Source organism: Aquila chrysaetos, chromosome Z, assembly GCF_900496995.4.
Source record: "Aquila chrysaetos chrysaetos chromosome Z, bAquChr1.4, whole genome shotgun sequence".
Taxonomy (NCBI): domain Eukaryota; kingdom Metazoa; phylum Chordata; class Aves; order Accipitriformes; family Accipitridae; genus Aquila; species Aquila chrysaetos.
The window spans coordinates 49,546,417-49,558,617 of NC_044030.1; the positions used below are offsets into that span (position 1 = coordinate 49,546,417).

The following is a 12,201-nucleotide window of genomic DNA, read 5'->3' on the forward strand; positions in this document are numbered from 1 at the left end:
AATATGGTACCCCCATAACAGGACATAATTTATTACACAGAAAGATGCTGTCCCCAACTTCTGCCCCAGAATAAGAAGCAAATATATTCTTTATGATGTCAAACTATTATGTAAATAAGGAAGGAAAACACAAATAGGCAGTCAAGATCTTTGAAGAGTTGTCCAGAAATGTAGAGAGATGCTATAAAAGGATTTACTTTCTAGCTAGCAAGAAGTCTTGAAGATGGCATTTCATGTATAACAGCATTTTGAATAGCAGTGATTCCTAAATAAAATAATGCCTGTACCTGAATATTTCAGGGCAACATTCTTTAGTCCTCAAGTCTGAAAGTTGTGGGTACACCGAGTAAAAAAAGACTCTTAGGGCTGATACTGCAGTCACTGAACATGGAAATAATTCTGTAGACCTGTTTCAGTAATGAATCTGTATCACATTTTTTCTTCTTTCTACGTAGTTGCTGTCAATAAGATGGTATGTTCAACACATTGAAAATATCTACAAAACTACGTATGTACGAGCTCAAGTACCCACCGAGATACATAATTTTATCAGCCTGTATTTAAAAATCATATAACCTTTATGGGCTAAATTAAGGTTTGCTGGTTACTAATTTAAGTATATTTGTCTAATTGTTTAAAGGCATTAATAAGAAAGCAGAAATATGCATGGTAATTGTCATGAAACATGTATCTGCCACGCTAAGAATGGAGTGGTAGCACCATTTTGATAGCAGAGAAGCACATCCTCCATTTCTTCACTGTGCATTTTATGCTCAGATTGGCAGTGTAACATGAAGTTGGAATGTAGGTGATGGGGCAGAAGAAAAGAAAAATAATCATGCCCAGTTACTGCTGTAAAATTGTCAGTGCTTCAAATTTGTTGTTGGAGTAAGAATTAAACAGTGTTTCCAAGAGCTGCGTTACTCAATAATGAAATTAAGTATGTGCCAATAATGAAAGGCAAAGTACTTTTAGTGTATATATTATTGTTATTACTGGGAACATGTTACATGCTCAACTCTGCACTAACGTGGAAGAGTACATTGTCATTAAGGACCAGAGTGTCTTCTGAATGGCAAAACCCCTCCTTGAGTCAAAGATGCTTAAGAGTCTGATTTCCAATGAAACAAAAGGGATCTAGACAGCTAAACGCTGTTGACAATCTATTCTCAGTCTTTACAAGTCACTTAAGTGACTAAACGCTTGAGAAGAGCTGCTCAGCCACAGCAAAAATGGAACCTCTCTAGAAGAAATGCCAGGGATCCTCAGCCTGCAGATGCTCTGTTCAGGTGGGCCCTGATGCCAGGAAGCCCACTGCTATAAGTGCGGTAGTGGTCCAGCCTTGCTGTCCTTGCTCATGTGCATAATCCTTACTCTAGTAAATAGAGTCGGTATCTTTTTTTTTTATTTACCTTGCATGTGTGAAGTTTCAAAGTTACCAGAATCAGCTTTGATAGGTTTATGGACTCAGCAGGTGTTCTTACGTGTGCTGGCTAGCCCAACACCAGGTTAGTAGAAGATACGTGAACTACTAGATCCGTGCATTGCAATTTTAAAACACAGCTATCCTTATACCTGAGGAGCTAATGTTAGTAAATTTCATGTAACTTGTGGAATTTTTACAAACGGCAGTCATCCTTTTGAGTCATTAGTACTGATTTTACTAATGAAGGCTTACAGCATCTGTAAGAAAAACCAGATGCACCTCAGTAGTTGTGACGGAACTGTTGAATTATGCTAGAATTTCGATGAGGTGGGCTTCTCATTCCGGAGCGAAAAGAGAGGAGACGCGAACCGTGGGCGCCGGGAGGCTCCCGGGGAGGTCAAGCGAGGACATGGGCGCCAGGACTCCGCGCGCCACCTGGTGGCCAGGCCCTGGGTCGCCCGGGCAGGGCGTTCCGCCGGCGCCGGCGCCTCTTTCGGAAAGGGGTTGCCCTGCCGGTTGTCGCATCACGGGCGCACGACTGCCATCAGGAAAATTTGTCAAAAATGTGACTGTCGAACAGACAGAAGTGGCGTTCAGGGTGGCAAAAGTTGCCATAGGCATTTTTGGACAGTTGTATGGCTGTCGGAAGATACTCTTCTCACGAGCGCCGGTACCGTGATCGAGGAGCGCACAGTTAAATCGCTTCCAGCTCCTCGCTGGCATATTCCTGTGGCGTGAATCAGCAGGTTGTCTCATACGGTGCGGAAGGGACACGCCAATTTTTGAGGTGGCGACCGTTGTTTTGAAAGAGTATCAGCCCGTTAATGGGGGAAATAGCAGTTAGTGCTACACATACGTGTTAAACAATCCCGAGTGTCATTTCCTGCCTGCTGCCCACCGTCACCTGTCATACCTGTGCAACTAGGGCGTTCCCTTCGCGTCTCCCTCCCTTTGTTTTTGCAAGAGGACGTATGGGGGGCTTTTCAGAAACGTTTGCTTGTGACGGGACACGAGACAGAGGCTGAGGTTTGAGGGGGATGGTCCTTCTTCCAGCGTGCATTTGGGACAGGGAGTCCTTTCACTTAACCCTGGCCGGCGATCTCCCACGGGCTGGGGCCGGCAGGTCCCAGCGGCGGAAGGCGACGGCCGGCCGGCTGCCCGGCCGGTCTCAGCGCGTCGCCGTTTCCCAGCCGTGAGGAGTTTACTCGCCCTCGCCGTTGCTGACGGCGGACCCAAACCACCGCGATCCACCCCGCCGCCGGCAGCCGGGGATCCCGCCCGCCGGCGAGCCGGCGAGCGAGCGGCTTTGCGGGGGGGAGTGGCGCCGCGGCCGCCGGCGTGCGGAGGGGAGGGGAGGGCGGCAGCCTGCCCCGCTGCACGCCGCTGGCTCGCCCTCTCCTCGCTCGGCGTCGGCCGAGAAGACCGCCACCCCGCTTCTCTTTTGTTCGCAGCTGTTCTTGCTGCGTTTCCATTCCCGCTTCGGTGCGGCGGCGGCGGCGGCGCCGAGCTCCGCCCAGCCCGGGGAACCCTCCCCGTCCCGTCCCCTCGCAACCTGTTACTTTAAGGGTCGGCGGGGCGAGGCGGGGCGGGGCCGGGCGGAGGGGCTCGCGGCCGCGCCGCCGCGCGCCATTGGCTGACCGCGCCGCCCGGGTGCCCGCCCCCCCCCCCGCCGCACACTGTTATGGCTGTGTCTCGGTGTCACTCCGGCGGGCGGTGCGCATGCGCGGCGGGGGCTCGGCCAGCCGGCAGGGGCTCGGCGTGCTGCGAGGGAGGGGAGGAGGGAGGCGGAGGCAGACAGCGGGAGCGGCGAGGCAGAGGATGTCCGTCGGCCGCCCGCCCGCCGCTCCTCTGCACGCCCGCTGCTGCCGCCGCCGCTGCCGCCGCCCCCTCCACGTCTTCATGAATTAGCGCTGCGGGGCGGGGGACGGGCGCGAGCGCCCCAGCAGAACCGGCGCCCCAGGCATGGCCAGCTCGGTGAGTGCCGCGGACCCCCGCCTCGCGCTGCCCGGCGCCGCCGGGTGCTCGTCGCCGGGAAGGGGCTTGGCGCGACGGGGACTTTCTCTTCGCGTGCGGCTTTCATCGCCTCTCGCTGCGTCCCCGCCGCTCCCGGCAGCGGCACGGAGCGGGCACGCACCCGGAGGGAGGCGGCGGGTGTCGCCTCAGTCGTGTTCCTGCCGCCGCACCGGGGGCACCGAGCGCGGAGGCGCCGGGCCGGGGGGGGGGGGGGGCGGACGACGGTGCGTCCCTGACAGCGGCCCCCCGCTGCCCGCGCCCGCAGGACGGCACCGCGGGCCGGCGGCCGCGCCTCCCCGCGCCCTCCCGGTGGCAGCGAGGGCTCTTTCACGCCCTCGCCCGCGGGGCCGGTTTTCTCGTTGCAGGGCTTGCGGTACCGTTTTGTTCGTGTGCGTCCCCTCCGCCTGCGGTGGGGCCGGTTCCCCCTCGGCCGCTCGCCCAGCCCGCGTCCTCGGGCGCTCACGGGCCGCTCCCCGCGTCTCCCCCCCAGCAGTGCGCCGTCCAGGTGAAGCTGGAGCTGGGGCACCGAGCCCAGGTGAGGAAGAAACCCACGGTGGAGGGCTTCACCCACGACTGGATGGTGTTTGTCAGAGGGCCCGAGCACAGCAACATTCAGCACTTTGTGGAGAAAGTCGTCTTCCACCTGCACGAGAGCTTCCCCAGGCCGAAAAGAGGTAGGTAGGGCCCGCCGCGGACCGTCCCGACGGGACCGGCTTCCTGCCCCCGCCGGCGGCGGCCTCCCCGGCGCCGGGCGGCCGGGAGCGGGGTCTGCCCCCCCGGACGAGCGCATCCCAGCCGCCTCCGAGCGGGCGCAGCTGACGGGTCCGTGCCGTTCTCGGTAGAGAACAAAAGCCGCCGTCGGTGCGGTGGTGGGCTGCCGGTGGCCCTTCTCCCGCCCCGCTTGGGGCTGCCCGGGGTCGTGGGGGGGGAAGTGGGAGGCGGGGAGGGGGCTCGGCTCCTTTCTGCCCCTGCCGCTCTCCCGCACTTGCTGCCGCCGGGGATCTCCGCTCGGCTGCCCGCGGTCGCGGCTCCCGGGCGGGTGGTGGGTGCGGGTCCCGGCTCTTCCCGGTCTCTCGCTTGCCGGTGGCACGGGGCTGGCCTCTGTCTCGGGGTAGGTCTGCACTGGAGGCTTTTGCCCACGTGTTGCTTTCTTCTGGTTGGCGTTGCTTTCTCCTCGTGTACTAAATATCTGACTGGGACAGGGATGCCTGGAAACTTATTTCTGCTCTGATCTTGGTACTTGGCGTTTGGACGCCCCCAACACTTTGCTTTCTGGTTAGTTCTCTAGTTCACCGTCAGGGCTTCAACCTTGCCTTAGTAGGTGAAAAATTCTCGAAAGGTGCATATGTGTGGTGCATAGGTACCTGCATAAGTTGGGCAGGGAGAGGTGTAAGAAGCCTTTTGTTTTCACATCCCGTTCCTCAGCCCTTACTGTCCTGATTATTGTAGTTGGATTAGTAGAGGTAACAGTACAAATAAAAAAAGCGAGCAGGTTTATTTGTCTATGCAGGCACAATGGTTAGGAGTTACCTTTCATTTGATCTGTAATCTTTATTGGCATCTGGAACTCCTGCAGTTTCTTAGAACAACATCATCATAAATCCTGTCTGCTTAGATCTAGGTAGGGAAAAATTGAACATTCAGGGAGCAAAGGACAGGAAATTTTTCAGTGTTGAGATAAAAAACCTTTTTTTGAGGTAAGGTAAAAACATGTAGTTTGATTTAGTGTTTCTCTATTCGAAGATACTAAACTGTGACTTTTTTTACTTCAATTATTGTTTCTTCAGTGTATTTTCCTTCCCTTAAGCAATGGAGTATAAGAATTGCAGTATTTTAGCTGCTGAGATTATGTTCTGAAGTATAAGCTATTAATTCCCTTTGTTATATAGAGTAGATAAATTTTTAAATTACTATAAACCAGCGCAGTACTGCACAAACAGTTTTCAGTGGATCATGTGTACTACTGCAGTATTTCTGATGAGTTAAACTGCCCAGATTGCACTGTGGAGTCTTCCTCCTGTTTTCTTCTATTTCTTGTACAGGAAGAACATGACTTTAAGTCAATCTAAATAGTTTGGCAGAGAAACTCCTGAGAACACATCTGAGTAGTCTAAATAGGTGAGTTAGCATTATCCGTATTCAGTGAATTGGATGATGTATTGAAATCAGTGGTAGGAAGTACATTTAGTAGTTCAAAGCTTTGTCTGCATACGGGGTGTTTGTGATGCTCTCTGCTTTTATTATCCATGCTTTATTTATTTATTTACTTGTCTGGCCTGAGGGAACATGGCTCTAGCCCAGACTTAGGGGTTGATTGCTAGGTGTGGTGTGGAGCTTGCTAATAAGAATATATTTTAGGACTTTTGCAAGTGAAAGATTCATGGTTTGCTGCTGGGAGTGCTTTGTGTCTCCAGCTGCTGAGTTTAGTTATGCAGTCATTTAAGCCATTGTTTTAAAGTGTTTATTTTGGGGTTTTATTTGTATGCATCATTTTCATGATGTGGCAACTGCTGGGAAAGATGCCAGCTTCTATAGCCTGGGAAGGGACTTGTCATACTGTGATTGCATATGACTTGGATTGTAGGAGAACACCGCAGCCGCTCTCATCCAGCAGAGTGTAAGCTCAGATGGCGAGCACTCCATTCACTTCTGGGCTTTGCTTAACCTCCTAAAACTACATCAATGAAGAAAAAATAGATGCTGAAGAAATTTCAGGCCCCTGAAATCACAGTGGGAAAGATGAGCATTGTGCTGCGGAGAGTGATCTGTGTATGAATTGCCTAGCACGTTTTCTGCTGTTCAAAAGCACTTAAGTGTGGTGGTGATGTATGCCTTGTAAATGGGAGCATTTTGTTTGTCTTTCTAATTTTCAAATACAGTTAAAATTTTTGGCAAAAGTGTTCTAGGTTTTTTTGGCTCTGTAAATCAGTGCTGCTAGTTTGATTTGACTTCAGATGACTTTCAGGGTGGTATCTTAAGTGTTGCATATTTAATGGGAATGATATGCTTGCTTGTGGTGTTAGTCAAAATACCTGTTTTCCATCACTGCTTCTAAAGTTATATACTTTATTATTTTAATATAAGATAACTTACCGCTTGGAGATACTTGGTAGGTTCTCAAACTAATCCTGAGCCATGGGTTTAGCAAGCTGAAGTAGGTTTATAATATTAATCAAAACAAGTACTAGTATGCTGACTAGCCATAATAACGGTTCTCTAGTAAGTGGTCTTTTTATCTCTGGATTCATGCTGTGAATGGCTGCTGTAACATGTATGCATGCTAGGAAAAGTTTTAATTCATTAAGTCTATCTGTAGAGCTCGTGGATCAATTTGAAAATAATAAATGAATAGGCTATCATAGGTGTTATTAGCTCATAATGTGTTTCTTTTGTTAGATCCCTTTTTATTAGGGGCATAGTCGTCCCAAACACCAAGGGGGGCAAGGGACATGAATTATTTTCAGTGCCTTTGCTATGCGTGTTTGAGAATAGCTGGATAAACTCGGTTTCTGTCTACAGCTCTGGCTTTGCTTATCTGTTCTGGCTATACTAGGGATTTTGAAAATACTAGAGGTTGGTGGTGACTTTGCAAAGGTGTGTGTGTCCAAGTGTTTGTTCTACGAATAGTTGCTGCAGAGCGAGCAGGGTCCTGCACCCTGAAGTTTTAAGGTGGAAACATAGCTAGGAACAGTGTTCAGTTGTTGGAGTGCAGAGCAGATTGGTTTGTGTGTGTAGATAGGATGGGAAGGTGATGGTGACTAACAGTGAACAGCGTGTGGATAAGCTAGAGTGACCTAAAAATAGTTTCCTTTGTCTTTTGCTGTGTGTCACCTTAAACTTGAGCTTGGCACCGGTTTTGTTGTTTTTTGTTTGCCTTATGGTGACTGAGTGCTTCAGCTTATCCTTGCATGGTGGAGTATAGAGGCATTTGCAGTGACTGGTTCCATGTACTTCCTCCCATTTAATGGCCTGCTCCAGCCACCTGACTCCCATGAGTAGTTTCATGGTGGATGGCTACAGGACGACTTTTCGCATTAAAGAAAAGTAGGCTCATGCCCAGACTCGGTTTTGAGTAGAGTTTGCAAGACAAAAGCTCTCTAAAATCATCATGCAACCATCGTGATGCTGATGTAAGTTGGTTAAGAGAAGACACGGAGAATTCCTAAGATTCTAGCTTTGTTTCAAAGCATATATTGCTTACCTGTTATTATTCATGTGAAGAAAATAGTGCTGCATGTAGAAGTGCAGTATTTTAAATCATGTCTGTGGAACAAGATTTGTCACCAGGTTATGGTTAGTTTTGATCCGCTGTGATACTGCCTCCAAAAGAGGAGCTGTTGCTCTCATCTTGTAATGTGTCTCATTATTTCTTCGGATGCTAAGCAATGTAGAAGTATTTTCTTCCTCTTCTTACCTAAGGAGTGCTCGTGCTCTACAACAGCAGACTGACTTACTATTTGTCTTACAGTATTTCAGTTGGATAAGGAAACACATCCCTTGAGTTTCAATGACTCATAAGTATGTGTCAGCTACATTGGAACTAGTGTGGCCTGAGTAGTTAAGTTTCTATTAATCAGTGGTGTGTTTTGACAAGCTAAATTTTTCTTATTAAAAACCAGATGGGCTAATATTTCTGTGCTAATAATTTAGTCAATATGAAAATGGTGGTTTGGACACTGGAATGTTGTAACGTAAAAAGTGGGAGGTGTTGCTTTCCTCTGAGGAGCCAAGGAGAACAATGCTTACTGCATCTCATAGTTCAAGAAGTTTTACAATGGTATGGCGAAGTTATGGAAGTGGAGCTGCTTGTTGTTCTGCTATAGGATGGACCAAACTGTAACTTTCTAGAAAAAAGTCCATATTTCCAGTATTGGTTGTTTTTGTTAAGGTTGTCTGTTAGTGCAGAATGAGACTTTAGTGGACCATAACATTCTGAAGTAGGCTTAGCTACTGTAAAAGGTGCTGATGATTTCTTCCCAGTAAACACATTCTTTCTCTTCTCATACAAAAGCTTTTCTGGTTTTGTTACCGCAATTCAACTAGGCGATTTTTCTGAACAGCCTTCCTTAGAAAAGTTACAAAATTTCCTCTTCTGAATTCATTGTGTCGCAGGAGTCCAGTAAGGAGGAAGAAACTCTTAATGCAGTCCCTATTATCACTGGCAATTTTATTGTTTATTTGTTTTTGAAGATAACTTTGTCCCAGAGGCCATGGTATTTTGGGCCATAGCAAGGTAAGAATCTTTTGGCACGGGAAGCGTGGCGTGAAGGTCGGCGGTGGTGTGGGGTGTGCCCTTCCTGGTGGAAGGGGCTGCCCTGTGAGCCCCCACAAACCCATGAGCTGACTTCAGTTCTGATGTGTCACAGTGTGTGGTGACACACGCTGTGTGAGTAACACCTGGTTCTGTCTCTTCCACCCTCGGTGTGCAGCAGTGTAGTTGCAGAGTAGAAACTGCATTAAGAGCACCCTCCAGTTTGCTTGTAAGCTCTTCTTGGGAAAACATATTTGTAGATAAAGCCTAATATAGTATGCCAGATTTTATTTACAAAGGGGAAACGTCTTTCTGATTTTTAAAAAAATAAATCTCCTGGCTTTTTTGTGCCCTATACGCTACTTCAAAATGAGAAAATGCCAATCGTATTCTGCTTCTGTGCATTTGGATTCATTGTACAAAAACTGAACTAAGCTGACTGCATCAGTTGCTCAACTTCTGATGGACAGATTGGTGCAGTTGCAAGATGTAGATAGGCTCCTCCATGGAGATGTTTTGGTCTGCTGCTTTAAAGGAGTGTTTAAATTTAGACAAAAATTTTTACAGTGACAGTTAATCCTCTTGTCAAAGCACATCTCATGTTATATTTTAAAACAGTCTCTAGTGATCTGTATTTTGGCTGTGCAAATGCTTCATGAACCTCCTTAAAAGTATTTATGGATAATATGCTCGCCATGAAAATCAATGAAATGTCTTAGAATGAACTTTGATTAGGAAAAATGATGCAGTTCTCCCCCGGTTACTTTGTGATTTTCTTTAGTTTTTTTTTTTTTTTAATTTGCTTTCCAAATATTTGCTATGTTAGGAGGCACATTAGTGGAAGGGAAGGTAAAGAAGATCCCTAATCTTTACTTTCCTAGCCCCATTTTATTAATGTGTTGACCACAATGCAAATGTTGCTGCTTTTAGTAGCTTGCATGCTGTCGTGTAAAATTTTGATTTTGAAGAAAATGGCCAAGCAATATTATCTCACTCGCTGTTCTTGATTAATTTTTTTCTTTTGCCAATTTTTAATTCCTAAGTGTTTAAAAAAAAACAAAAAACAAACACCCCCCCCCCCCCCCAAACCCCAACCCAACCAAAAACCAGTCTCTCCCTGCTCCTTTTAAACTCAGTGAGAGACTTAGCTGTCTATTAATTTTACTAAATTGAGTGGTGTGAGGATAGGGACTCACAAGCAGATTCTTACCATATGACTTGAATTTTCCCTTTGTACCAACTAGCACAGGCAGATGGTCAAGATCAATAAACAGGCAGTCAGTTTTCTGCTTGATATTTTAGTAGGATATTTAGCTATACTTTTAAGATCTTAAGTTAATTGTAGGTCTGTTTTGTTTGGGGTTTTTTTCCCCTCTTAAATTTTGCCTAAGCCTAACCCTCTAGATATGATAGGCATGTGGGAATTTTTTTCCATCAGTCTTAGTTACATGTTTGATACTGCACCTTTTAGGGCAGGTGTTGTTATTTTAGTTGCAAAATGGTGGTGTTATTGGGTGTGGATTTGCTCATCAGTGGATTTCAACTGTGGCCACATGAAACTTCTGATGTCTAGTGAAGAATTTCATTTGTTGAACAGGAAATCCTTGAGACTTACGTTGCTACTACTTTAATAAGAGGCTGAATAGCTGAAGAGTAGCTACTTGAATAAGAGGCTGAGAGTACATATGTGTGTTCAAGTGCACTTTCTAATTTAGCCCAATGCAAATCACAAGGGCATTTCACAGTTTTCTTTTTCAAAGAGAGAGAGAAGAGTTTGAGTATAGGGAAACTATCAAGTTTCATCTTTACATGAATGCCATCAGTAAATAACTGGTGGCTTTGATGGTCAGATGCTACCTGTATAGGAAAACCTGTTTCTAATAAAGAATTTCTGATCCCTGATAAGTCTCTAAAAATTATCACATTCAATGTCAATGCCTATGCTTTATTTAGAAGCATACAGTGTAATAAGGACTTGATTCCTAGATTGGGCGTTATGCACCTGTTTTATGAGTATACAAATCTGATGATCCCTTTAAATCAGAAGTGATTTGCTGTCTGTGAAGACTTGCATTGCATTCAACTGAAATGAACTTAAATGAGGACTGAAGTGTGACAAAGGGCTCTCGCATTTGCTCAAGATATGTAGTGACTGTACAGTAGTAGTACCTCAGTGTCACAAGGCATGTGAATAGCAAGACTGCTACACCCCCCTCCAGTGTCACAAACTTACAGTTCTTAAAGTTTACTTGCACATTTTTATGTGGTTTATGTGTTCAGTGCATGCTTTTTTCACTCTCCTGCATGGGATGTCTAGTTTCAGCTAGATTTCCTCCTCCTGCCAGCGTTGTTTCTACAATGGCAAATGCTGATTTCTGTCAGAACTGCCAGTCAGTTCTGGCTCTCATTTCTTAACTCTTAAAAGATGAACCCAGGTTATTTATTTCACATTAAGTTAACGTTGAATAGCATTTAATTGCTAATACAGTATTTTTAGTTTTAAGAAGCTATGGTTACATCTTTCTAAAGCTGCAATATTAATACTCTGTGATTGTAAGTCTTCTGGACTTTAGATGGTAGGAAAGGAAATGTAGTTTCAGGGCTATCGTACACAAGATTTTTTGGATAGCTGTAGAATAATATTCACTTGAAGTACAGAAAACCAGATTGTTGTATGTAGTATCAGCTCTATCACTTCTTTAGTGAGATGAGGGGGAAGATACCTCAAAATGTTTAAATTGGTAGACAGTTGAATTTGAGAAAGTGAAAACAGCTGGGTTTGATTGGTGTTTATTGTTGTTGCTCTATTTACTTCTGTGCAGTTTTTGTCCTTAGAAAAATAGATATGTAAGAAATCTTTAAACTGTGTATTTACTATTACAGGTTAGACAATCTGAACTGCAGGTATAATTATGTGTGTTAAGATTTTTCAGTGCTGTATTAGTAAGCTGTAAAATGTTGGAAATTTGATTTGTGTTAATTTTTGTGGTACTGTTGAAGGTATGAAGGCTGTTCTTGTAACAATACTGTGCAGTATGGTTAGGGTTGTTTTTTGGTGTGTTGTTTTTTTTTTTTTTTCAATTCAGGTTTTGGGGAAAAATGTTGGAGAGGATTATTCTGTCAGTCTTTTCCACAGATTCTACCAGAATAAAGGACAACTTGGTAGTTGCAACCTGTAAAGCCTGTTGATAATGCTTGCAATAGGTGGGGAAAGCACAGATTAATTTATAAAGGTTTGATCCAGGATTAAGTCTGTAGGCTTCTGCAGTTTGACTACATTAATTTTTGTGAGGTTCTTATGATGGACAGCTGCACTTTTAAACCAGTAGAATTTCGTTCATGTATGATCATTCTGTTTCCCTTCCCAGCAGTGATTGATATGAAAACAAAGGAACAGTCAAATTCTAGCACTTCTATATGTTCGCATGAAAATTATGGTTTCTCATCTTGTCACAAAACATGTATCTTCTAATTGAAAATGTTGTTTGCTTTTTGTATGACTCTTGGCTTT

At 45.8% G+C, this 12,201-nt stretch overlaps 1 protein-coding gene across 2 annotated transcripts in view; it reads left to right on the forward strand.

The window, feature by feature from the left end:
* Positions 1–3,199: 3,199 nt before the first annotated feature.
* Positions 3,200–12,201, forward strand: part of MLLT3 (MLLT3 super elongation complex subunit) — a 136,815-nt gene continuing 127,813 nt past the window's right edge. Inside the window, exons 1-2 of one of the 2 annotated variants that reach the window (XM_030005521.1) lie at positions 3,200–3,400; positions 3,930–4,113. In XM_030005521.1, the coding sequence (XP_029861381.1) occupies positions 3,389–3,400; positions 3,930–4,113 (196 nt within the window). In that variant the 5' untranslated portion in view covers positions 3,200–3,388. The remainder of the gene's footprint in view (positions 3,401–3,929; positions 4,114–12,201) is intronic. The other variant, XM_030005522.1, reaches the window with a different exon arrangement.